Source organism: Budorcas taxicolor, chromosome 12, assembly GCF_023091745.1.
Source record: "Budorcas taxicolor isolate Tak-1 chromosome 12, Takin1.1, whole genome shotgun sequence".
NCBI lineage: Eukaryota > Metazoa > Chordata > Mammalia > Artiodactyla > Bovidae > Budorcas > Budorcas taxicolor.
Window position 1 is genome coordinate 33,262,124 of NC_068921.1, and position 23,971 is coordinate 33,286,094.

A 23,971-nucleotide genomic window follows, 5' to 3' on the forward strand; every position below is an offset into this window, starting at 1 on the left:
GCCAACCCATGTGAAAAACTAGCATATATGTATCCCAAACCAAGTATTCTGGACTCTCCACTGTGAATTCTTTATAAATGTCAAGCACATCAGAAGATCAGTGGCAGTATGGACTTCCTGAAGAAGTTTTAAGCTTAGTTCTGTCTGTGTGGCTTGGCTATTTTGTTTGTTTCTTTCAGGATGAAGATATGCATTTTAAGGGAAATAATGTCTATGCCATGGCCAGAACATCCAATCTTAATGAAGAGCTTGGGCAGGTGAGGGCCCCTCCAGGGCTGGGCAGTGTGACAGGAGCGCCACAGGAGTGGGTCTAGGGAGAGTGTGTGCAGAGCTGAAAGGCCAGATTTAGCCATGGGCTAGAGGTAATATGGGGCATCCCCAGTGGCTCAGTGGTAAAGAATCTGCCTGCAATGAAAGAGACCCAGGTTCTCTCTCTGGGAAGACCCCCTGCAGGAGGGCATGGCAACCTACTCCAGTATTCTTGCCTGGGAAATCCCATGGGTAGAGGAGCCTGGCGGGCTGTAGTCCATGGGGTCACAAAGAATTGGACATGACTGAAGTAACTGAGCAGGCACATAGATAATGTGACACCCTTGTGAAGCTTTAGAAATATAATTTGTTCCAATTGTTAATACTATTGCATAATGGGTTACAAGTGGAACACACCTGATACAGGTTATTACGTGCTTATGAAAGAGTGAAAGAGCTGTGGGGCAGGTAGGAAAAGCTGCTGGGGGCTCCCAGGGCTTCAGGTAGCTTCCAGGGAACCACAGGGACCCTGGAATCTGGGGGATGGCCAGGTTTCTGCTTCTTTAAGGCAGGTGACTCATAGGGGAGCATCCACAGGCTGTTGTGAAATTTCACACTGGCCAAACCCATGCATCTGCCCACAGCTGCCAGAAGGGAAGCAGCAGAGCTTCTGGATGTCACTGAAAATGTCTCTCAATGGTGGAATCTAATCTGCAGACCAGACAAATGCAGCCTGGGGCCTCTAGACCCTGCCTTACAATAGAAAGGCGGGAATGATGCCCAGTTACCAACAGACAGTTGTTGGTTGCCTTTTAAATGACAATGGCATCTTTACAAATTTAAATTCAGTTTTAAAAACTCCCAAGATTATTTGTCAGTTATACTATTAATATAATAAAGCTGAAGAAAAAGCGACAACTCTCACAGTTGTATAGAACTTGAAGGAAGAAAGACTTGTAATTGTTACTTTTTTCTGTCTACTTTTTGTTCTGTCTCTATATATGTATTTACTAGATTATGATTTTCTATCTTTCAATTAATTAGAAGCCACATATAAATTATGGTAAAAGGCAGAATTTTGAAGTTAAACATCCTGAATGTGAATCCTGGTTTCATCATTTACCAGTATAGACAAAGATACCACTGGAGAAGAAAATAGCAAGCTACTCCAGTATTCTTGCCTGGGAAATCCCATGGACAGAAGAGCCTGGTAGGCTACAAAAATCCATGGGGTCACAAAGAGCTGGACACGACTGAGCATGCATGGATGCACAGGCACCACAAGAAAAGAAAATTACAGGTCAATATCCCTTATAAACTCAGATGCAAAAATCCTCAACAAAATATTAGCAGATCAAATTCAACATTAATAAAGGATCATACATCATGATTATTTATTCTAGGAATGCAAGACTGGTTTAGGATGCACAAATCAACCAGTGTGATACACCCTTTTAACAAAATGAAGGATAAGAAATGTATGCAATAGATGCAGAAAAAGCATTTGACAAAATTCAACATCCATTATCATAAATGTCTCAATAAAGTGACTAAAAAGGGAACATATTTCAACATAATAAAGGGTGTGTACAACAAGCTCACAGTTAAAATTATACTCAGTGAAAAATGAAAAGTTATTCCTCTAAGATCAAAAATAAAACAAGGATGCCTCCACTTGTTAGGGTAGCATTAAAAAATGCTACTTGTATTACTTTTATTTTATTAACTTAGTATTGTAAATCCTAGCCATGGCAGTTAGGCAAGAAAAATAAATAAAAGGCATCCAAATCAGAAAGGAAGAATTAAAGCTGTCTCTTTTGACATATGACATGTTATGTATAGAAAACCCTAAAGACTGCACCAAAAACCTGTAAATAATAAAAAAAGAACCCAGGAAAGTTGCATGATACAAAACCAGCATACAGAAATAAGTTGTTTCTAAAAATAAAAACAAATGTTTCTGAAAGCATATGTGAAAATTTCTGCCTTTTATTATCATTTTTGGTGACTTTACTTAACAAATAGTTGGCATCCCTCTTGCCTATCCAAATAATGCAAAGATCTTAAAACTTTAAATCCACATTGCAGTATTCACTGGACAGAAATGATCACCTACAAAATTTCTATTTGTCTTTAAAATGAGCATTATGTTCATGATCATGATTAAAATGGCTTTGAGTCTGGTTTTCTTTCTCCTGTGAGGTATACATATATTGGTATATCAATACCAATCTACCTACTTAATGTTTTCTAGGTACTTTTAATGAGATTTTTTATGTCAGGAAAATGAACTTGGACTTCTGAATTTCTTAGGTTTGATGACTTGAAGTTTACTTTGCATGTTACTATAGAATTTCATCTCCAATGTAAAACAAAGAGAAGAATATGGCTTCTGAAAGAAGTAAATATTAAAGATAGAATTCTCATAGATTGAAATCCTTGTTTTCTAAAAATTCATATAATTTGAGGATTTAAAGAGAAAGAATGCCATCTTTGCTGTCTCTCTAAATACATTTTAAGTTATGTCATTTATCATGTTAAGTTTTTCTTCATGTAGCTAAATTTAAAATGTATTTCTTCTTTGCATAGGTGGAATACTTATTCTCTGATAAGACAGGAACCCTCACTTGCAATATTATGACATTTAAGAAGTGCAGCATTGCTGGTATAATGTATGGGTAAGTGTTTTCATTGCCATACTCTGTTGAAAGTTCCCATTTTTTTTTCTTAACAAAATTAAGTAGCCTTCATTTACTCTAAAACTTATCTGAACTTCTAGTACTATAGCTATATCTGAATGAAATTGCAACTTAACATACCTTAAATGAAAACTTGCAGTGTTTTTATTTTCTAAAATATGGTTTACATCTACTTTCAAACATGATTAGAATTCCTAAAGAGTTTTATATTTATAACCTGTGATCATCATATTTCCTCCCTCACTTTCTCTTAGAGATCTGCCAAGCAAAAGTGATGATGGTGCAGAAGACTTAAGGTGACTAGATAACATTCTCTCCTTTGCTGGTGTTCCTTTTCCCTGGACGTTTTATTGTACTGGAACACTGACATGCAATCACACAGCTCCCGTTGTTCAGACCCCCAGTGGCAGTTCTCAGGAAGCTCCCTTGTATAGATCTTTCCCATGTTTCGAAGAACCCAGAATCTATTCTTCAGTTTACTGTGTTGGTGGCAATTTCCTCTGCCTCAAAATCTATATACCTGTACCATTTTCAACACAAGTTTAAGCGTTTTCTAATGCAGCGTGAGGTCTGGGAAGTTGTATAATTTGACGGGGCCCTGTGTCTTCAGTCATGTCTGACTCTGTGTGACCCCATGGACTGTAGCCCCACCAGATTCCTCTGTCCATGAGGGTTTTCCAGGCAAGAATTACTGGAGTGGGTTGCCATTCCCTTCTCCAGACCCAAGGATCTACCCATGTCTCCTGAATCTCCTGTATTAGCAAGCCATTTCTTTTACCATCGAGCCACCAGGGAATTATAATTTGACAGAACACTGAATATTTACTAGTTGTAAATGTGATTTAGTGAAAACAGAAGACGGGGCTATATTTCACTTAGGTCTGTGTTATTGCTGACTGGTACTACCAGGAACTTGTAGTTAAAATGAATCTTATCTGTTCTTCTTCAGTCAGTCTCCTTGTTTCATCTCAGATGCTTACGAATTCAATGACCCAGCATTGTTGCAGAACTTTAAGAATGATCATGTAAGTCTGCTATTTTCCCTCTATGTTGACAGGGTATTGCGATATAACTTTCAAACATACATATATTTTCCTAAAAGGAAAAGAGAGAGAGTCTTGAAAAGTTCTTGGCATTAAAATAGTAAGCAAGGGATTTAACATGATAAGTATGAACTATGCCTTGACTTGAGTGTGAATGAATTCAGACATATAGGAATATCCTACTATGTAGCAATCTGTAAAATCCTATCTCTATCTGCTTTTAAACTCTTTCATTCTATAGCATGCAAATCAATATCTTCACTTATCTATTTTAAGATATTGATCTAGCTGATGGGAAATCTTGATCTTCTTAAAAATAAAAGTGATCTTTGGGACTTCCCCAGTAGACTAGTGGTTAAGACTCTGCCTTCCAACACAGGGAGCATGGGTTCAGTCCCTGGTCAGGGAATTAAGATCCCAAATGCCTTGGGGAACAGCCAAAAATTAAAATAAATAAAAGTGATCTTTAAAATGTAAAACCTGTACATGTTCTTCCTTTGCTTAAGACCTTTCTGAGGACTGGTACCACATTTCAGATAGAATCCTGACTTTCTACTGTGGTCCTTTTTCTGTCTCTGACCTCATTCTGTGTCCCTGATCCCGACACTCAAGATGCAGGAGCCACATTTATCTTGAAGCTCCACTAACGATGAACCTGTGTCCTGATTTTGGGTCCTGGGAAAGTGCTACAACCTTTAGTGTGTGCTCTCACACACGTGAACACAGACCCACAACTAGCCTTTCCATTTAGGTCTTAATTTAAACATCTAAATATGCTTTTTTCCCCTTATCAGTTCAGTTCAGTGGTTCAGTTGTGTCCAACTCTTTGCAACCCCATGGACAGCAGCACGCCAGGCTTCCCTGACCGTCACCAACTCCTAGAGCTTACTCAAACTCATGTCTATTGAGTCGGTGATGCCATCCAACCATCTCATCCTCTCTCGTCCCCTTCTCCTCCCGCCTTCAATCTTTCCCAGCATCAGGGTCCTTTCCAATGAGTTAGTTCTTCGCATCTGGTAGCCAAAGTATTGGAATGTCAGCTTCAGCATCAGTCCTTCTGGTGAATATTCAGGACTGATTTCCTTTAGGATTGACTGGTTTGATCTCCTTGCAGTCCAGGGGACTCTCAAGCGTCTTCTCCAACACCACAGTTCAAAAGCATCAATATTTTGGTGCTCAGCTTTCTTTAGAGTCCAACTGTCACATCCATACATGACTACTGGAAAAATCATAGCTTTGACTAGACGGACCTTTGTTGGCAAAGTAATGTCTCTGCTTTTTAATATGCTGTCTAGGTTGGTCATAGCCTTTCTTCCTAGGAGCAAGCATCTTTTAATTTCATGGCTGCAGTCACCATCTGCAGTGATTTTGGAGCCCCCCCCAAAATAAAGTCTCTCACTGTTTCCATTGTTTTCCCATCTATTTGCCATGAAGTGATGGGACTGGATGCCATTATCTTAGTTTTCTGATTGTTGAGTTTTAAGCCAGCTTTTCACTCTCTTCTTTCACTTTCATCAAGGAGTCTTTAGTTCTTTGCTTTCTGCCATAAGGGTGGTGTCATCTGCATATCTGTTATTGATCTTTCTCCCGGAAATCTTGTTTCCAGCTTGTGCTTCATCCAGCCCCGCATTTCCCGTGGTGTACTCGGCATCACCTCCCTAAAATAGGCCCCTGACTTCCCTATCACACCCCCTCCTTCTTTCCTCCAGCTTTGCGAACACCTGTGTCCCCAAGGAGAACAAACATCCCTAGACAGCAGGGTCTTCCTGTTCCCTGTGGTCACCCTAGCCCCTGCCTCTTCCCCTGACTCAGCCTCCACTCCACAAACACATTCTGAATGTGTGGTATGGTTTCTAGCCAGTGCCTTACTCTGTATGGACCTGAAGCGAAATCTCACTTGGTACTTATATATATGCAGATTATATAGGACTTTTGAGTTGAGGGGGCAGGTTGGAAGAGACTCATTAGCTGTGTCCCTTTCTTACAGCCCACGAAAGAGTATATAAAGGAATTTCTTACCCTGTTGTGTGTGTGCCACACTGTTGTTCCAGAGAGAGAGGGAAACAACATAAGCTACCAGGCCTCCTCTCCAGGTAGGTGCCGTGTGCCTGCGAACGCCTGGCAGGCGATGAGCCCACAGAGGAAGGCGGGCCATCACGGATCCCCAGGGGTGCCTGCCTTTCTCCTTCCCTGAAATTCTTACCAGTTTGGGGCATTCGTACATAGCTCTGAGCCACTCTGAAGCTCTGGGGCTCCCACTCTCCACCTATCCCACACACCCCCAAAGTGCCGAGAAGGCTGGCAGGGCGTGGTCTTGGAGCAGGGGCTTAGAAGCAGGTTACAGTCAGTAAGCAGGCACGGGGCAGGTTAAGGCCATGTACATTTATTGGAAGTGCTACTGATGTTATGGAGAACAGAGAAGACCTCAGTGAGCAGGAAGAAAGTGTTTCATTTCCAGGCTGGTGGATTAGTCCCACTGACCGAGGCCTTACTTAACCAGATTTCCTCTACTCTCAACACTGTCTGTTACCTAGAAGCACTGATAAATTCATTTGGGTAGAAAACCCCAAGTTCTAAAGAATGACAGGATATTTTACTGCTGGAGAAATTAAATTAAATATAGTGTTAATACACTTGCTCAATCTCCATTAATACAGGCCTTTTATTGACAGATGAAGCAGCTTTAGTGAAAGGAGCCAAGAAACTTGGCTTTGTTTTCACTGCAAGGATGCCGAACTCGGTCACCATAGAAGCTGTGAGTAATACTTGATATACTTTCTAGCGGTTTACGTGCACCTGCTCATCCAGAGACACATGTGTACGATTTTTCTAATCATGCTGATTTTAGATTGGAGAGGTGTTTCAGTCTTAATCTGTCGCTACAGGAAGCACTGTTGTTAATATTGTCCAGGTTGCAAACAATATTATTACCAGAGGAGGGCACCGTCATGCCTTCTCCGCATCAGACTTGCAGGAAGGCTTTATTTTGAAAAAGATATGTGTATGGAGGGTGAAACTTGTTCATGATTGGGAGAGTGAGTTACTTTGTGAGACAAATACTTTTTTCCTAAGGTAAGAATATGTTGTCTTATTTTCCTGTAGATGGGAGAAGAACTCACATTTGAAATTCTTAATGTACTGGAATTTTCTAGGTAAGCCACCTTTTTGATCTGTATGTGCATTTTCCAGGGTTCTTCTTTGACTATTCAACTGAGATTTGGCTGTAAAGGAAAACCTAAAAACAGAATCCCGAAATTCTAGTTAGCTTCTGTACACTCTTGCATCTCAGTTCAGTTCTTGCCTGTCTGGGCCTCATTATCATCATTGTTTTAACTGGAACACTCTTCTCTGAGGCTTAAGCGTTTCAATTTTACCAGGATTTTCTTCTCCCCGAAGGAGATCCTCCTCCTCGCTTTTGGCCATCATTTCTTTGAACCTCTTACTTCTCTTCCAATCTTGGACATCTTTTTCTTGATCAGTATTATTCCTGAGGGAAAATAAAGTTCTTTTTTTTTGAAAGAGCTTGAAAACACGGAGGAAGTAATGACTGAGAGCCCAGCTGGTCTGTGGGACATGTTCAGAACTGTCCTCTGAGGCCCATGGTGGCCGAACCACATGGAAGACCTGCAACTGGGGCTCGGTTTAAATGACCTTCCCAATGTCTCTAAGCAAATATGTGGCAGAATCAGGGTTGAAGTTCAGGTCTACTGGTTCCAAAGTCCTTGGTACTGTCAACCAATCTGTGCCTCCAGAGGTGAAAGAAAAGCTGCTATTTAGTTGATAAGTAGTGTCCAACTTGTAATGACCCCATGGGCTGCAGCACACCAGGTTTCCGTCCTTCACTATCTCCTGGAGTTTGCTCAAATTCAAAGAAAAGTTAAAGAATTTTTTTTAAATGTATTTTTATCTCCATGGTGTGCATTGCAGTCTATAAAGCTAAAAATATTTTTCTAGAATGCTGTTCGAGGAGTAAGGTGGCCTTGATGACTGCCTGTTTGTGTCTCCTCTGCTCCAGTCATGTTGAGGGCGATAAAGAATATCGAACAGTATGACTTGATGGGGACTGTGGTGCCCCGGGAGGTGGGGGTTTACCTCTGAGGGGCCTTGGGAGCCTGTGCGAGGAGGTGGGGTTTGGGCCGGTGACTGAACGGTGGAAGGAGGGTTAAGAGTGAGCAAATGACCTGGTGAGGGGGATGGACTGTCTCGGCCAGTTTACCGTGGCCGTGTGTGGAGGACAGAGGTGAGAGGAGATCTTCAAGCCAATCTGGGCTCCCAAATCAGGAACAAAAGCAGTGAGTTTAGGTTCTGTGATATCTATAACACACACACACACACACACACAATCCAGAGGGCTTTGAGACAGAACTATACATTCAAAAGATTCTGGCATCTACTGAACCAGCAATTTAACATCTCTGTGCAGGAACATGGGGCCAGAAAGGTCTAGTTGATGAAGATGGTGTGAGGACTGAAAAACATGCAGGACCAGGCCTGCTTTCACCTCCTCTCATCAGTGTTTAATCATTATATTAAATGCATTACATGTATATACAATTTATGTATTTTAAGTAATATACATGTTGTATAATACATGTGTATATATAATACATAAAGATGTTACATTATATATACATCATGTGCTATATTATAATAGTACATATTAATCTAATATATCCTAATATAATCTATTGTACATACTTGTGTCAGTAAATTCCCACGGAAGAACAGAATAGTAGTAGAAGAAGGTAGAGATTTATAATCAGAATCTCAGTTAAAGGAAGTCTGTAAAGAAGGAAGAGGAGGCTGGCAATAAACGTGCCAGCCTTTTCAGCCCATAGGCAGCTGAGGATTCTAACAATTAGAATTCTTTTGACTTTGAGTTTTTGCTTGAGTGGTAGCTCCACATACTGAGGAAAACAGAAACTAACAATACTTTCGATGTTGTTTTAGTAATAGAAAGAGGATGTCTATAATTGTCCGAACTCCTGCAGGACAGCTCCGGCTCTACTGCAAAGGAGCAGTAAGTACTGGGATTCATTATTATGTAATGAGTTTTAAAATGTCGTTACTTTGTGCTGTCATCACTGGTGGTTGACAGCGTTAGATTGGAAAGTCCGTCTCAAGGCCGTCAAACCCACTGAAACGCCACCAGAATTTTATTAAATTTTGACGTCAGTGAATTTTTTTAAATTTTGACGTCAGTGAAAACGTGCTGCCACTCAGTTATTTTTTTTTGAGAACCAATGATTTGCAGTTTTGGCTACTACAAGTAATGCTCTTGTGACCATTTGTTTGCAACTCTCTCAATGGACATATAGTTTTATCTCTCGCTGGTAAATATCGAGGAGTAAAATTATTGGATCACGTGGGAGCTATATATCAACTTCTTAAGAAACCACTAAGTTGAAGTTACATTCTTACCAGCAGTCGTTACCAACATTTGGCCTGGTTGCTGCTGCTGCTGCTAAGTCGCTTCAGTCGTGTCCGACTCTGTGCGACCCCATAGACAGCAGCCCACCAGGCTCTGCCGTCCCTGGGATTCTCCAGGCAAGAACACTGGAGTGGGTTGCCATTTCCTTCTCCAATACATGAAAGTGAAAAGTAAAAGTGAAGTCACTCAGTCGTGTCTGACTCTTCGCAACCCCATGGACTGAAGCCTACCAGGCTCCTCCGTCCGTGGGATTTTCCAGGCAAGAGTACTGGAGTGGGGTGCCATTGCCTGGTTAGTCTTTTTAATTTTGCCGTTCTGACAGGTGTGTATCTCACTGTGCGTTTAATTTACATTTCCATGATGACTGATGATAGCAAACATCTTTCCATGTGTTTGTCATCTGTGATGAGGGTTCCTAAGACTACTGTTATGCTTTTGGTGAGTCTCTAAAAGGATTCATGGGACTTAGCACACAGTCATGGACCTGAGGTGGAAATATTATTCATAACTTCAAATTCAATTTCTTTAATAATATAGAGCTCTTCAGAACATTTTTTCTAATTAGCTAGTTAGCTTTGATTTGTGGAACTTACTTATTTCATCCAAGTTGTGGAATTTTTCCTAGCTGTGGAAAAATTGTTCATCATAGTCTCTTTACTATTTTAAATTTTATTTATTTATTTTTGGCTGTGCTGGGTCTTCATTGTTGTGGATTACTCTCTAGTTGTGGAGTGTGGGTTTCTCATTGCCGTGCTTTCTCTTGTTGTGGCGCACGGGCTTAGTTGCTTCATGGTAGGTGGAATCCTCCAGGACCAGGGATGGAACGCATGTCCCCCGCATTGGCGTGCAGATTCTTAACGACTGGTTAAGAAAGTCTTAAGACCAGGGAAGTCTTCGTTATTTTTTTTTCCACCTTCGTTTTCATTTGTGTGTGTGAATGTGTGTCTTTAAAGTGTGTTTCTTCCAGGGAGCATGCCATTGGTTCTAGTGTTTTAAATCTGTTCTGGAAATCTCTGCCTTTTAACTGATGTTTAGACCACTTATATAGTATGGTTATCTATATGACTAGGTTTGAATATATCATCTTGCCATTTATTTTCTATTTGTCCCAGTTGCTCTTTTCCCCCATATTTCTTTTTTATTTTATACGTTCTTTTGGATTACTTGAATATTTTTTTCCAATTTCCTTGTTTTAAAGTCTTTATTTTAGTAGTCACTTTGTGGCTTATAATAGGTATCTTTATTATATTTCTCCTTCAAGTGATATTATATTACTTCACATATAGTACAAGAACCTTACAATTCCATATTTCCATTTCTCTCTCCTAATCCTTCTGGAATGCTAGCCATACATTTTAATGTTACAAATGTTACAAGCTTCATACTTTACAGCTATTCATTTTGTCCAATTTTTAGAATAAAAAGAACTAGATAATGAGAGAAATAATGTGTGTGTGTATATTTATATATATATATATATGCCCATGCCAACACCATGCTTATTGCTTTTCAGACTCATATTTCCATCTGGCATAATAATCTTTTGTCTGAAGGAGTTCCTTTACCATACCTTATAACATAGATCTATTGGTGATACATTTTTTCAGTCTAAGTCAGAAAGAAAGTATATATTTCATCTTTATTTTTTCTAACCTTTTGAAGTAAATTTTTGCTGAGTATAGACTTCTAGGCTGACCTTTTTTTTCCCTTTCACTGCTGTACAGACTTCGCTCTACTGGCTTCTCACGTGCGTTGTCCCCATGAGATATTTGCTCTGTTCCTTGTCTTTGCTCCTCTGTATGTACCATCTTTTTTTTTCCTGGAATTGTGCCTTCGCTGGGGCTTCTTGAGCTCCTTCACTTCAATGAGCTATAACAAAAAAATGACAAAAGTTTTTGTAATTCAGATGATCAGGCTCAGATAAGATGTTAATCACAGTTTGTGTTTATGTGGCTTTTTTTCTATAGGATTCAGTGATCTATGAGAGACTTTCAGAAAATTCTCTCTTTGTGGAGGAGACACTCGTCCATCTGGAAAATTTTGCTAGAGAAGGTAAGTGAAAATTATTTAGATTGAATTCCCTTTTGTAATGCTGTCCTTAACTGCTGAAATTATAGCCTCAATGCGTGCTTGGGGGAGCTTGCTGGTATGTGAGACTTTGTGTGCCTTCTGTTTGGTTAAAAATAAATGGTTCAAAAAATAAATAAATAAAAGTAAATGGTTCCCAAACTAGCCCTGTCCAGGCAGTAGTAGTATTTTCCCTTTCTTACCCTGCAACAGTATTTTGTGCTTAGTTGCAAACACTAAAATGTTTGTTTTTACTGTGGGCTCTTCCTTTATTCCTAAAGCAGTGTCTTCAGTCTATTATCTATTTCTAGGCAGAGGATGAGATGCTTGGATGGCATCACTGACTTGATGGACATGAGTTTGAGCAGGCTCCAGGAGCTGGTGATGGACAGGGAAGCTTGGCGTGCTGCAGTCCATGGGGTCGCAAAGAGTCAGACACGACTGAGTGACTGAACTAAAGTGGAAATATAGAGAGGTTTTTTTTTTTTTTGGTTTGTGTTGTGTGTTTTGAAGTTAATAATTTTGTGTATAACTCAGAATGCTGACATAGTTGATATTTTCCTGCATTCTTTTACCCTTCTGATTTTGACTTATCATCCAACTCTTTATGAAATATATTCCTTGAGTGAGTTTTTAATAAGAACAACATCCATTGAAAGGTTTATAGATGCTTTGAAAAGCAAGGGGTGATACTGATTAAGATTACCTTGAAAACTGTAGTCCACTTTCTCCTTTTAGTTTACAAACTGCTGCTTCCTACAGACACACGTGTGTCTTATGTGAGAGTATGGATATTTTGCAAGTTTACATTTTGGATCTTTTAGTGGTCTCTGAAAATATACCTGTGCTGTAGGTTGGTTACTATAGGTAGAAGCATATGGGAACTATATTGATAACAACTTCTGTAGGTCATCTGCAGAGAGTTGTGTGTGTGTGTGTGTGTGTTCAGTGGCTCAGTGGTGTCCAACTCTTGGGACCCCATGGACTATACCCCTCCAGACCCCTCTGTCCATGGGATGTCCCAGGATGAATACTAGAGTGGGTTGCCATTTCCTCCTCCAGGGGATCTTCTTGACCCAGGGATCAAATCCTTGTCTACTGGTTGGCAGGCAGCTTCTTTACCGCTGAACCACCTGAGAAGCCTGTTCTGTAGAGAAATAGGAAATTCTCATGTATTTGAATGTTTTGCCAGAATTAACCTAAAATATTACAATCCGATTTTTAAATTTTTTTCAGGCATGTCATTGCAGTTCAGTTCAGTCACTTAGCCGTGTCCGACCTTTTGTGACCCCATGGACTGCAGCCTGCCAGGCTTCCCTGTCCATCACCAACTCCCGGAGCTTGCTCAAACTCATGTCCATCAAGTTGGTGATACCATCCAACCATCTCATCCTCTATTGTCCCCTTTTCCTCCTGCCTTCAATCTTTCCCAGCGTCATTTTCCAATGAGTCAGTGCTTCGCGTCAGTACCCAAAGTATTAGAGTTTCAGCTTCAACATCAGTCCTTCCAACTCAGGACTGATCTCCTTTAGGATTGACTGGTTTGATCTCCGTGAAGTCCAAGGGACTCTCAAGAGTCTTCTCCAACACCACAGTTTAAAAGCATCAGTTCTTCAGTGTTCAGCTTTCTCTATGGTCCAACTCTCACATTCATATGTGACTCCTGGAAAAACCATAGCTTTGACTAGACAGACCTTTGTTGGCAAAGTAATGTCTCTGCTTTTTAATATGCTGTCTAGGATGGTCATCACTTCATGGGAAATAGATGGGGAAACAGTGGAAACAGTGTCAGACTTTGTTTTTGGGGGGGTTCCAAAATCACTGCAGATGGTGATTGCAGCCATGAAATTAAAAGACCCTTACTCCTTGGAAGGAAACTTATGACCAACCTAGATAGCATATTAAAAAGCAGAGACATTACTTTGCCAACAAAAGTCCGTCTAGTCAAGGCTATGGTTTTTCCAGTAGTCATGTATGGATGTGAGAGTTGGACTGTGAAGAAAGCTGAGCGCCAAAGAATTGATGCTTTTGAACTGTGGTGTTGGAGAAGACTCTTGAGAGTCCCTTGATTGCAAGGAGATCCAACCAGTCCATCCTAAAGGAGATCAGTCCTGGGTGTTCATTGGAAGGACTGATGCTAAAGCTGAAACTCCAGTATTTTGGCCACCTCATGCGAAGAGTTGACTCATTGGAAAAGACCTTGATGCTGGAAAAAATTGAAGGCAGGAGGAGAAGGGGACGACAGAGGATGAGATGGCTGGATGGCATCACTGACTCAATACACATGAGTTAGGGTGAGCTCCGGGAGTTGGTGATGGACAAGGAGGCCTGGTGTGCTGCGATTCATGGGGTTGCAAAGAGTTGGACATGACTGAGCGACTGAACTGAACTGAACTGAGGATGGTCATAGTTTTTCTTCCAAGGAGAAAGCATCTTTTAATTTCATGGCTGCAGTCACCATCTGCAGTGATTTTGGAGCCCAAGAAAATAAAGTCTCTCACTGTTTCCATTGTTCCCCCATCTATTTGCCATGAAATGATGGGACCAGATGCCATGATCTTTGCTGGTGATGGAAAGAAACACCAACACTGCAGAGTGGTTTAAATCTTTATATTTTAACACTTGCTTCTTACAGCTACTTTATTTTATATCCCTTGCACAACAACCTACAGGGCAAGCTGCCAAGCACTATGATTCAGAGACTATACAGTGCGCAGGCGCAGGGCGAGATAACCTTTACCTTGACTTATTTACTGCAACTAAGACTTTGTTTTGGGGAACTTCCTTATCAACTTAGAATCCGTTTTGTCCCAGGGTCTATTCCTTTTGAGGAATCAGAGAAACATCCTTGTGTGCAAGAAATGTTCTTTTCCCACGGGAACAAACAGGATTCTTAGCTGAACATCTCGTTTGCAAGAATGTTCAGCCCTGGTTGAGAGTCTCGTTTGCAAGCACTTCTCAACCTTCCTTAAACCTAGTTCCCTACATCTCCCCCTTTCTTTTCTTGTAGATGCTGAATAAGTGCTTGAATACGCAAAGCTTCTTCTTTTAATTGTTTCCCTTTTCGCCAGCGCTGGTAGACTATAAAAGCAATAAAACATAAAGCAACAATTAACAAAGTATTCACAAAGGATGTTGTTAACAATGTAGATACATGCCCTAAAGGATTAAGGTTATCTAATCCTTCTTGAAGACTCTTCAGTATATCAGAACCAAGAATATTAGGCAGCGTCTTACTAAAAGTTGACAATATAGTTTGTTCCAATTCCATAATTTTAGCAGTTAAATTTTGGTGTCCCACTAAAGACTTTTTCACCTTTTCTTAACCCTCACTCATATTAAAGGGAACAGGGGTTACACATAGGTGAGATGAGTTTCAATCACATTTTAACACACTCTTTGTAGCTAACACAGTCACTTGATCTCCTAACCAGGAAACAGTATGTTGTAAATTCAATACATCAGTAGCCAATTGAGAGTCCAAATCATGCTGTTGTTGCCACAATAAATGAGCATCTTTATGCCATTTCCTGACAAAATCAGCAGTCTGTATGCCTTGATGCAAAGCAAGACCTGCTACAGTTGCTGTTGCTGTTACTGAAGCCATGGCGAGAATTGATGCGATGACAATGCCAAGCATTCTTCGAGATCGATGGAGAAGAGTTTGTACAGCATTCACAAGATGAGTGACAGCAAAAGAGTCCGACCAAGGTCGAGTAAGATTAATAGGCAACCAAAGTTCAGTCCGTGCTTTCACAATGATCAAAGAATAATTACTGGAATGGACCATCTTGTTTTCAACATTTTCCCACCAGGAACGATTTATACATTGAGTCAAGTTACAATCAGAACATGATATAACTCCCAAAATTTCATTCCAAATCCATTGCCCATACAGTAAAGAATAAGGAAATTTTACACATGCTATAGCAGAGTAAGATTTATTAATATGCAAATGAACTTGAAATGGCCCCTTAGGATCATTAATATTTAAAGTAAAGTTTCCCATCCATATAGTAAGGTCACCTGACACTGCCCATAATTTCCATATATCTCCTTGTAATTGAGGGTGCCCATCCATTTGTAATTGAGGTGGAACCAATGCAAAATGTTGCCATTTTACAGTTTCATTTCCTTGAGATAATGGTCCAGGGAGAGAAGAATGAGCTCGAATATGAGTAAAAAAGACAGGGTTAGTTCGCCTAATTAATAATTATTGAACCTGAAAAAATAATTTATCAATATTAGTTTTTAAAGTTACCGGTAGAGTGGCTTCAGGAAGATAAATACATGAAAAGACTGCATATTTAGAATCAGAAACAATATTAATAGGAATATCAAAAAAAATCCTGTAATGCCGAACAAATGGCCCAAAGTTCAGCAGGCTGCACAGAAGAAAAGGAATGTGGAACAACTTTAGAAGTAGTATCAGTCCAATAACCAGCAGTATTTTTATTGGCATCTGTAAAAATAGTTTTTCCTTTAACTGGAATATTAGATATAGGAGATTTACAAACCATTGATGTATGTCGAAGAAAATCTATCATTTTAGATTGAGGATATTGATTAGAAAAAGTCCCTGAATAAGATGCAAGAGCTATCTGCCAATTTTCATTAAACTGTAAGCAATTAAAAATTTGGGTGGAAGTAAGTTGAGTAATAATTGTTTGAGGGTCACTTCCAATTAACTGAGTAATATGGCCTCGACCTCTCAAAATAAGGAAAGCAATTCTATCCATATAAGTAGTAAGCTTTTTTGTATAGTTATTGGGTAAAAATACCCACTCAATCAACCCTGCAGATTGAGCAATAACTCCAGTAGGAGAATAGGGAGTATGGAACACTATGAAATATATAGGTTGATCCTGTTGTAGATAAGTAAGAAACCCTTCATTTAACCGTTGCTCTACAAAGTGTAATTCCTCTTTTGCTTGAGAAGTAAGAGACCGAGGACTGTTAAGAGCAGCATCACCCTCCAGAGTAGAAAATAGATGACGCAATTGAGGTGTAGGAATCCCTAACATGGGACGTAACCAGTTAATATCACCCAAAGGCTTCTGAAAATCATTAAGAGTTTTTAAATTATCTCGTCTAATTTGGACTTCTTGAGGTTTTATTCTTTGTTGTTCCAAAATAGCACCTAAATATGAAATAGGAAATTCAGTTTGAATTTTTTCAGGAGCAATTTGAAGATTAAAATCACTTAAAGCCTTTTTTACATGAATAAAAAATGTATCTCATTCCTCTTTACTAGGAGCTGCCAATAGAAGATCATCCATATAATGATAGAGAAGACAATTAGAAAATTGTTGTCTCACAGTAGTAAGAGCACGATCAACAAACTCCTGACAAAGTGTAGGGCTATTAATCATTCCTTGAGGCAACACTGTCCATTGATAACGTTTTACGGGCTGCCCATGATTATACACCGGAATAGTAAAAGCAAATTTATTTCTGTCTTTTATTTGCAAAGGAATATTAAAAAAAACAATCCTTCAAATCTAAAACCATCAAAGACCAATCCTGTGGAATCAAAGCAGGAGAAGGGAGACCTAATTGCAAAGCTCCCGTAGGTTCTATACATTTGTTAACTTCCCTTAAATCAGTCAACATTCTCCATTTACCAGATTTTTTCTTAATGACAAAAACAGGAGAATTCCAAGGAGACGTAGAAGGTTCAATATGGCCAGATTGAAGCTGTTCTTTTACTAATTGTTCTAAAGCCTCGAGCTTCACTTTTGGAAGCGGCCACTGCTCAACCCATTTAGGGACATCAGTTAACCATTTCAATGGGAGAGCTCGAGGAATTTGAGCAGTGGCTACAAGTTTTCCCACGAGATGGTAAGCGTTGTTCCTAAAGAAAATAAAAGATCTCTTCCCCAGATATTAATAGGTATATTAACAATGTAAAAAGAAATAAATACTTTCTTTCCATTAGACAATTGGCATGACAAAGGTTGAGCGCTTCTCTACACATCTGCTATTGATCCTAAGCCTGTTAAAACAAGAGGAATTTTTTCTTTTTTCCAGTCATTAGGCCATTGCTGGAGAGAAATAACCGAAACATCTGCTCCTGTATCCACTAATCCTTCAAATTGTTTACCTTCAATAATCAGTGACATTAAAGGACGAGAGTCATTAATAAGCATTTCCCAAAATATACTTTTTCCCGTACTTCCAAAACTATTGACTCTCTCTCCCTACCTCAGCCTTGTCGGCAGCTACCAGAAATAGGGATGCGTAAGGTGGTGCAGAAGGGTTAACAGCCTTGGAAGTTTGTTTTTTATTTAATAAAACCTTTTAAAAGGCAGCAGTCATTGCTTCTACAGAATCTGAATCCTCCCCAGAACTTACATCTCTATCTGGCTCAGTGGATGAATCTGTACTATCATCCGGAGGTTTGGGCGGAGGCCGAGGTGAAGCCCCCTCCTCAAGATAACATGAGGCGGCCTCACTATTGGCAGGCATTAATTTTAAAGCCTGTGTTATAGCGTTACATAGAGTCCACAGCCTTAAAGGAATCACATTTCCTTTTTGATGCTGCCTTCTTAACTCTTTCTGTACCACTTTCCATTCCTTCAAATTCAGCTGTACTTCTGTTTGATATTGAAACCAATAACAATGCTGCTCTATAAGACAGAATAACTCACTCAAGCGGCGAGCAGACGTTTTAATTCCTATAGAATGCAGGAGCCCCTTAACCAGCTCCGTATATTGTGACTTTAAAGACGGGGAATTCCCCATAGTTTTTTCTTTTTCTTTTCTCTTTTTTTCTGTTCTTTTTCTCTTATTTTTCTTATTTTCTCGAAAGTCCCCCTTTCAGCGTTTCGCTCCGGGGTGCTCTCCCTTTCGGATTTTTATTCTTTTCTCTTTTTCTCGAAAGTCCCCCTTTTAGCCTTTTGCTCTGGGGTATTTACTCTTTCGGATTTTTATTCTTTTCTCTTTTTCTCGAAAGTCCCCCTTTCAGCCTTTTGCTCCGGGGTGTTTACCCTTTCGGATTTTTATTCTTTTCTCTTTTTCTTTTCTATTTCCCGAAAGTCCCCCTTTCAGCCTTTTGCCCCGGGGTGCTTACCCTTTCGGTTCCGTCGTGCCCCACGTTGGGCGCCAGATGCTGGAGACGGAATGAAACACCAACACTGCAGAGTGGTTTAAATCTTTATATTTTAACACTTGCTTCTTACAGCTACTTTATTTTATATCCCTTGCACAACAACCTACAGGGCAAGCTGCCAAGCACGATGATTCAGAGACTATACAGTGCGCAGGCGCAGGGCGAGATAACCTTTACCTTGACTTATTTACTGCAGCTAAGACTTTGTTTTGGGGAACTTCCTTATCAACTTAGAATCCGTTTTGTCCCAGGGTCTATTCCTTTTGAGGAATCAGAGAAACATCCTTGTGTGCAAGAAATGTTCTTTTCCCACGGGAACAAACAGGATTCTTAGCTGAACATCTCGTTTGCAAGAATGTTCAGCCCTGGTTGAGAGTCTCGTTTGCAAGCACTTCTCAACCTTCCTTAAACCTAGTTCCCTACACTGGGCAGAACATCTCGTTTGCAAGAATGTTCAGCCCTGGTTGAGAGTCTCGTTTGCAAGCACTTCTCAACCTTCCTTAAACCTAGTTCCCTACAATCTTAGTTTTCTGAATGCTGAGTTTTAAGCCAACTTTTTCACTCTCCTCTTTCACTTTCATCAAGAGGCTCTTTAGTTCCTCTTTGCTTTCTGCCATAAGGGTGGTGTCATCTGCATCTCTGAGGTTATTGATATTTCTCCTGGCAATCTTGATTCCAGCTTGTGCTTCATCCAGTCTGGCATTTCATATGATGTACCCTGCATATAAGTTAAATAAGCAGGGTGACTATATACAGCCTTGATATACTCCTTTTCCAATTTGGAACAAGTCCATTGTTCCAAGTCTGGTTCTAACTGTTGCTTCTTGCTCTGCATACAGATTTCTCAGGAGGCAGGTCAGGTGGTCTGATATTCCCATCTCTTTCAGAATTTTCCATAGTTTGTTGTGATCCACACAGTCAAAAGCTTTAATGTAGTCGATGAAGCAGAGATAGATATTTTTTCTGGAATTCTCTTGCTTTTTCTATGATCCAGAGGAGGTTGGCAATTTGACCTCTGGTTCCTCTGCCTTTTCTAAATCCAGCTTGAACATCTTGGGATTCAAGTTAATTTTCTATTATCTCAGCATTTGTTGAGCTTACTTTGATATTGGAAACTGAAGCCTCTTATTCTTTCCTTCATTCGACAAATAGTTATTGAGCATCTATATAGTGCCCTGCAGTGTTCTCAGCTTCCAAGGCAGAAGAGAACAAAACACAGACAGCTAATGTCCTGCGAGAAAATGCCAGTGATAGATGATGTCATGGGGTGAGGAGTGCTATGGAGAGAAAATAAGCAAGGTAAAGGGACAGAGCGACGAGGTGCTCTCTGTGTAGGGTGAGTTAGGTTGAGACTGCAGGAAGGGACGGAGAAGGCAATGGCTCCCCACTCCAGTACTCTTGCCTGGAAAATCCCATGGATGGAGGAGCCCGGTAGGCTGCAGTCCATGGGGTCGCTAAGAGTCAGACACGACTGAACGACTTCACTTTCACTTTTCACTTTCATGCCTTGGAGAAGGAAATGGCAACCCACTCCAGTGTTCTTGCCTGGAGAATCCCAGGGACGGGGGAGCCTAGTGGGCTGCCGTCTATGGGGTTGCACAGAGTCGGACACGACTGAAGTGACTTAGCAGCAGCAGCAGCAGCAGGAAGGGAGAATGATAGGCCCTCAGGAGAAAGTGTTCTGGGTATAGGATGTGCAAGGCCAAATGCTGGGGAATACGAGGACCAGCGAGGGTACTACAGTGAGCACGGACGAGGGGAGGAGGGAAGATGAGTAAGGAGACCAGGTGGGTCAGGAAGGGCCACATGAACGCCTTTATTGTCCCACGGGCTCTGAAATACTTTTCTATTTTGTATTCAAATTCTCTGTTTCTATCCAATCATTGGAAGCCTCACCAGGTGATCTCTCTTGCAGGTCTGAGAACTCTGTGTGTTGCCTACATAGACTTAACTGAGATAGAGTATAAGCAGTGGCTGGTCATGTATAAGAAAGCCAGCAGAGCGGTACGAGACAGAATACAAAGTCTGGAAGACTGTTATGATAGTATTGAAAAGGTAATGTACCCCGTATGTGCTGTCCATGCCAACACATTTGAAGAAAATGAGCTTATCAATGTAGTCATATCTTGGTGTCATGTTGAAAGCTCAGGTAAATTTTTTTCTGAAGTATACATCTGTCTTACTGTATTGAGAATTCATAAAATGTCTTTTAAACTATTCAAAATATTTCTCCCTGTTTTGACTCATATCTGAGTCACTTCAGTCTTGTTATCCTCTGTATAGTTTTACCCACTTGAAAAGAAATACATATTTATTATAGAAGAATAAGCTAGAATAATATATAATAATCATCTGAAATGTTGGGCTAATGACTGAGTTCCAGTCTCTCCCCTTTGTTCTTTTGTGTGCATGATATATGTAGTATTCTATTGTATGTGTGTGTGTGTATGTGTGTGTGTGTGTGTGCTCAATTGCTCTGTTGTGTCTGACTTTTTATGACCCCATGGGCTCAGACTCCTCCTCTGTCCTTGGAATTCCCCATGCACGAATACTGGAGTGAGTTTCTATACCCTCCTCCAGGGGATCTTCCCAACCCAGGGATTGAACCCATGTCTCCTGCATTGGCAGGTGGATTCTTTACCATTGAGCCACCTGAGAAGCCCCTAACCCAACTAGCCCTCATTTAATTGGTATATTTAGACCACTATAAACATTTAGGCCATGTTTATAGTGATGATTAGTTTAACATATACTCTATTTGGAACTGTTTTTATTTGTTCCCACTTTTTTCTTTTTATATTTTTTTCACTTTTTCCTTTCTTTGGTTCTAGTTGAGCATTATATATGATCTGCTTTCTTGCTCTCTTTTTTAGTATATCAATCACACTTCCTTTAAAAATGTTTTTAGTGATTGTCAATGAGTTTGAAAAGTCCACTTTCAAATAACACTGTAACCACTTCTCTCCAGTGGTAGACCAATACTTCACAATAGGAAGAAAAACTATAAAATAAACCATCTGGTGATAAGAGATTTATGGAGAAAGTTATGAAATTTTTCTTACAGACAAAAGTAAGGACCTATACATGTGGAAGGGTTTATGCATTATATGGTGGTGGTGGTTTAGTTGCTAAGTCATGTCCAACTCTTGCAACTCCATAGACTGTAGCCCATCAGGCTCCTCTGTCCATGGGATTTTCCAGACAAGAATCTGGAGTGGATTGCCATTTCCTCCTCCAATGGAAATTCCCAAACCAGGGATCAAACCTGTGTCTCCTGCATTGGCAGGTGGGTTCTTTACCACTGAGCCATGAGGGATGCACTATAGTGAAATAGGGACAAACAAATAGACCAGTGGAAGAGACTAGAAAAAAATGTGTGACTGTGTGCACATATGGGACTTCGCATAATCAATTATTAGATGGCATGTCTTTTATCAAAATTTGCTCTATTTATTCCATCTTAAAATATTTTTATCTTTACACTTGATCTTAGCCAAAAGGCCAAGAAATGATATATTTTCATCTTTAATTAGCAATAATGACTATCTTTTCCCAAAAACATCTAGAAGTTCCTACTACTTGGAGCCACAGCTATTGAAGATCGCCTTCAAGCACGTGTTCCGGAAACGATAACAAGTCTATTGAAAGCGAACATAAAAATATGGGTCTTGACAGGAGATAAACAAGAAACTGCAATTAACATAGGTAACAGACACAAAGAATGTTTTTTAAAAGCCTGGTTGTACATGTATCCTAAATATGCCCTACAGTTAATAATGTATGATTGAGCTGCCTTCAAGTAATAGTTTTTTATTTCTTCAGGAAAGCACAGTGCAGTGAAATCTTGCCATCACATGGCGCAGAATTCAAACAAACTAAGCAAAGCAAACGCTTATCTTTCCACCATCTGGAAACAATAGAATGCAGAATGCCCACGAGTCATATGTAATTTCTTATTCTTTTCCTTTGATACTTGAAGTTATGACATTTTTTCTCTAATGAAGTATATATTGGGTTGGCCAAAAAGTTCGTCTCGGTTTTTCCATAAAATCTTACAGAAAAACCCAAATGAATCTGAATATCTGTGTTTGAATTGTATGTTTATTCATAAACATTTTAATCATTATCAGAATATTGAGTTAGTGTTTTTTTTCTAAGCTCTGATGTCACTTGTTTGACTTTATACTTTTTAAATTATTGTTTCACTGTTTGATGGTATGTTAGGGTTCAGATGTGTGGAAAAGGAGTTGAGCAACTTCCCTGGTGGTCCAGTGGCCAAGACTCTGCACTCTGCAGGGGCCTCGGGTTCGATCCGTGATCAGGGAATTAAATCCCGCCTGCCACAGCTAAAGAGTTTGGATGCCACAACTAAGACCCATTGCATCCAAATAAATAAATATTTAGAAGAGGAAAAGGAGTTTTAAAATCAACTTTTAGCCATGAGTATGTAAATTTTGATCATAAGAAGGGATTGAAATTATTATTTTTTTTCATAATCATCATGGTATCCAGTTCTGGTTAGATTAACATGTATTATGAAATGACCCTGTATTCATCAAACACCCTTTAAACTATGTTTCTGCTAATTTGTCTACTCTATATTCATTCATTTAATAAATATTGAATGCTTGCTATGTGCCAGAAAATTCTAGGATCTAGGAATGAAAAATTGAGTAATAAAGTCTCTGTCCTCAAGGAACTTACATCTACAAGACAAGACAAAAAATTAACAAGCAAATCACCAACTGTTGTAATATTATTGGAATAAGTGTTAAGACTGAAAACAAAGCAGGGAATAGTCATGGGTAGAAGGGTAATGAGACAGAAAACACATTAGGGAGGTGACATTTGAGGCAGAGACCCAGATTGGAAGAAGGAGCAATCACTAGGAAAGTTCCAGGCAAACATATGGTAAGCACATGGCTATGTTGTCTTATCTGAGCAGCAACGGAAAGGCCAACATGGGTGGAGTATGGGGAGCAAAGCAGAGGTGAGAGCTTGTCAGGCCACAGGAAGAAATGTGTAGGGTTTTGAGCAGGAGAGTGATATGATTTAATTTGTGTTTTAAAAATATCTTCTTATTGTTGCGTGGAAACTGGACTAAATGGAAGGCAGGAGGTTATTTAGAACACCTTTGTAGAAGTCTATACAAGAGATGGCAGTCATTTGTACTGGGATGTAATGAGGAATATTGGGGAGAGACTCCATTGGATCCTTGAATCACATGATTTGGACTTCATGGGTCCACCTGTACTCAGATATTTTTTCCCCCAATGGCACATATGACAGTACTGTACCATGCAGAACCACAGATTGTTGTTCAGTTGCTCAGTTGTGTCTGACTCTTTGCAATCCCATGGACTGCAGCACG

At 39.9% G+C, this 23,971-nt stretch overlaps 1 protein-coding gene across 1 annotated transcript in view; it reads left to right on the forward strand.

The window, feature by feature from the left end:
- LOC128057571 (phospholipid-transporting ATPase IB-like) overlaps window positions 1-23,971 on the forward strand; it is a 142,694-nt gene that overhangs the window by 45,129 nt on the left and 73,594 nt on the right. Inside the window, exons 15-24 of the mRNA XM_052650030.1 lie at window positions 180-257; window positions 2,839-2,927; window positions 3,898-3,973; window positions 5,979-6,084; window positions 6,664-6,746; window positions 7,094-7,143; window positions 8,942-9,011; window positions 11,390-11,474; window positions 20,516-20,655; window positions 22,167-22,305. Of these exons, the coding sequence (XP_052505990.1) occupies window positions 180-257; window positions 2,839-2,927; window positions 3,898-3,973; window positions 5,979-6,084; window positions 6,664-6,746; window positions 7,094-7,143; window positions 8,942-9,011; window positions 11,390-11,474; window positions 20,516-20,655; window positions 22,167-22,305 (916 nt within the window). The remainder of the gene's footprint in view (window positions 1-179; window positions 258-2,838; window positions 2,928-3,897; window positions 3,974-5,978; window positions 6,085-6,663; window positions 6,747-7,093; window positions 7,144-8,941; window positions 9,012-11,389; window positions 11,475-20,515; window positions 20,656-22,166; window positions 22,306-23,971) is intronic.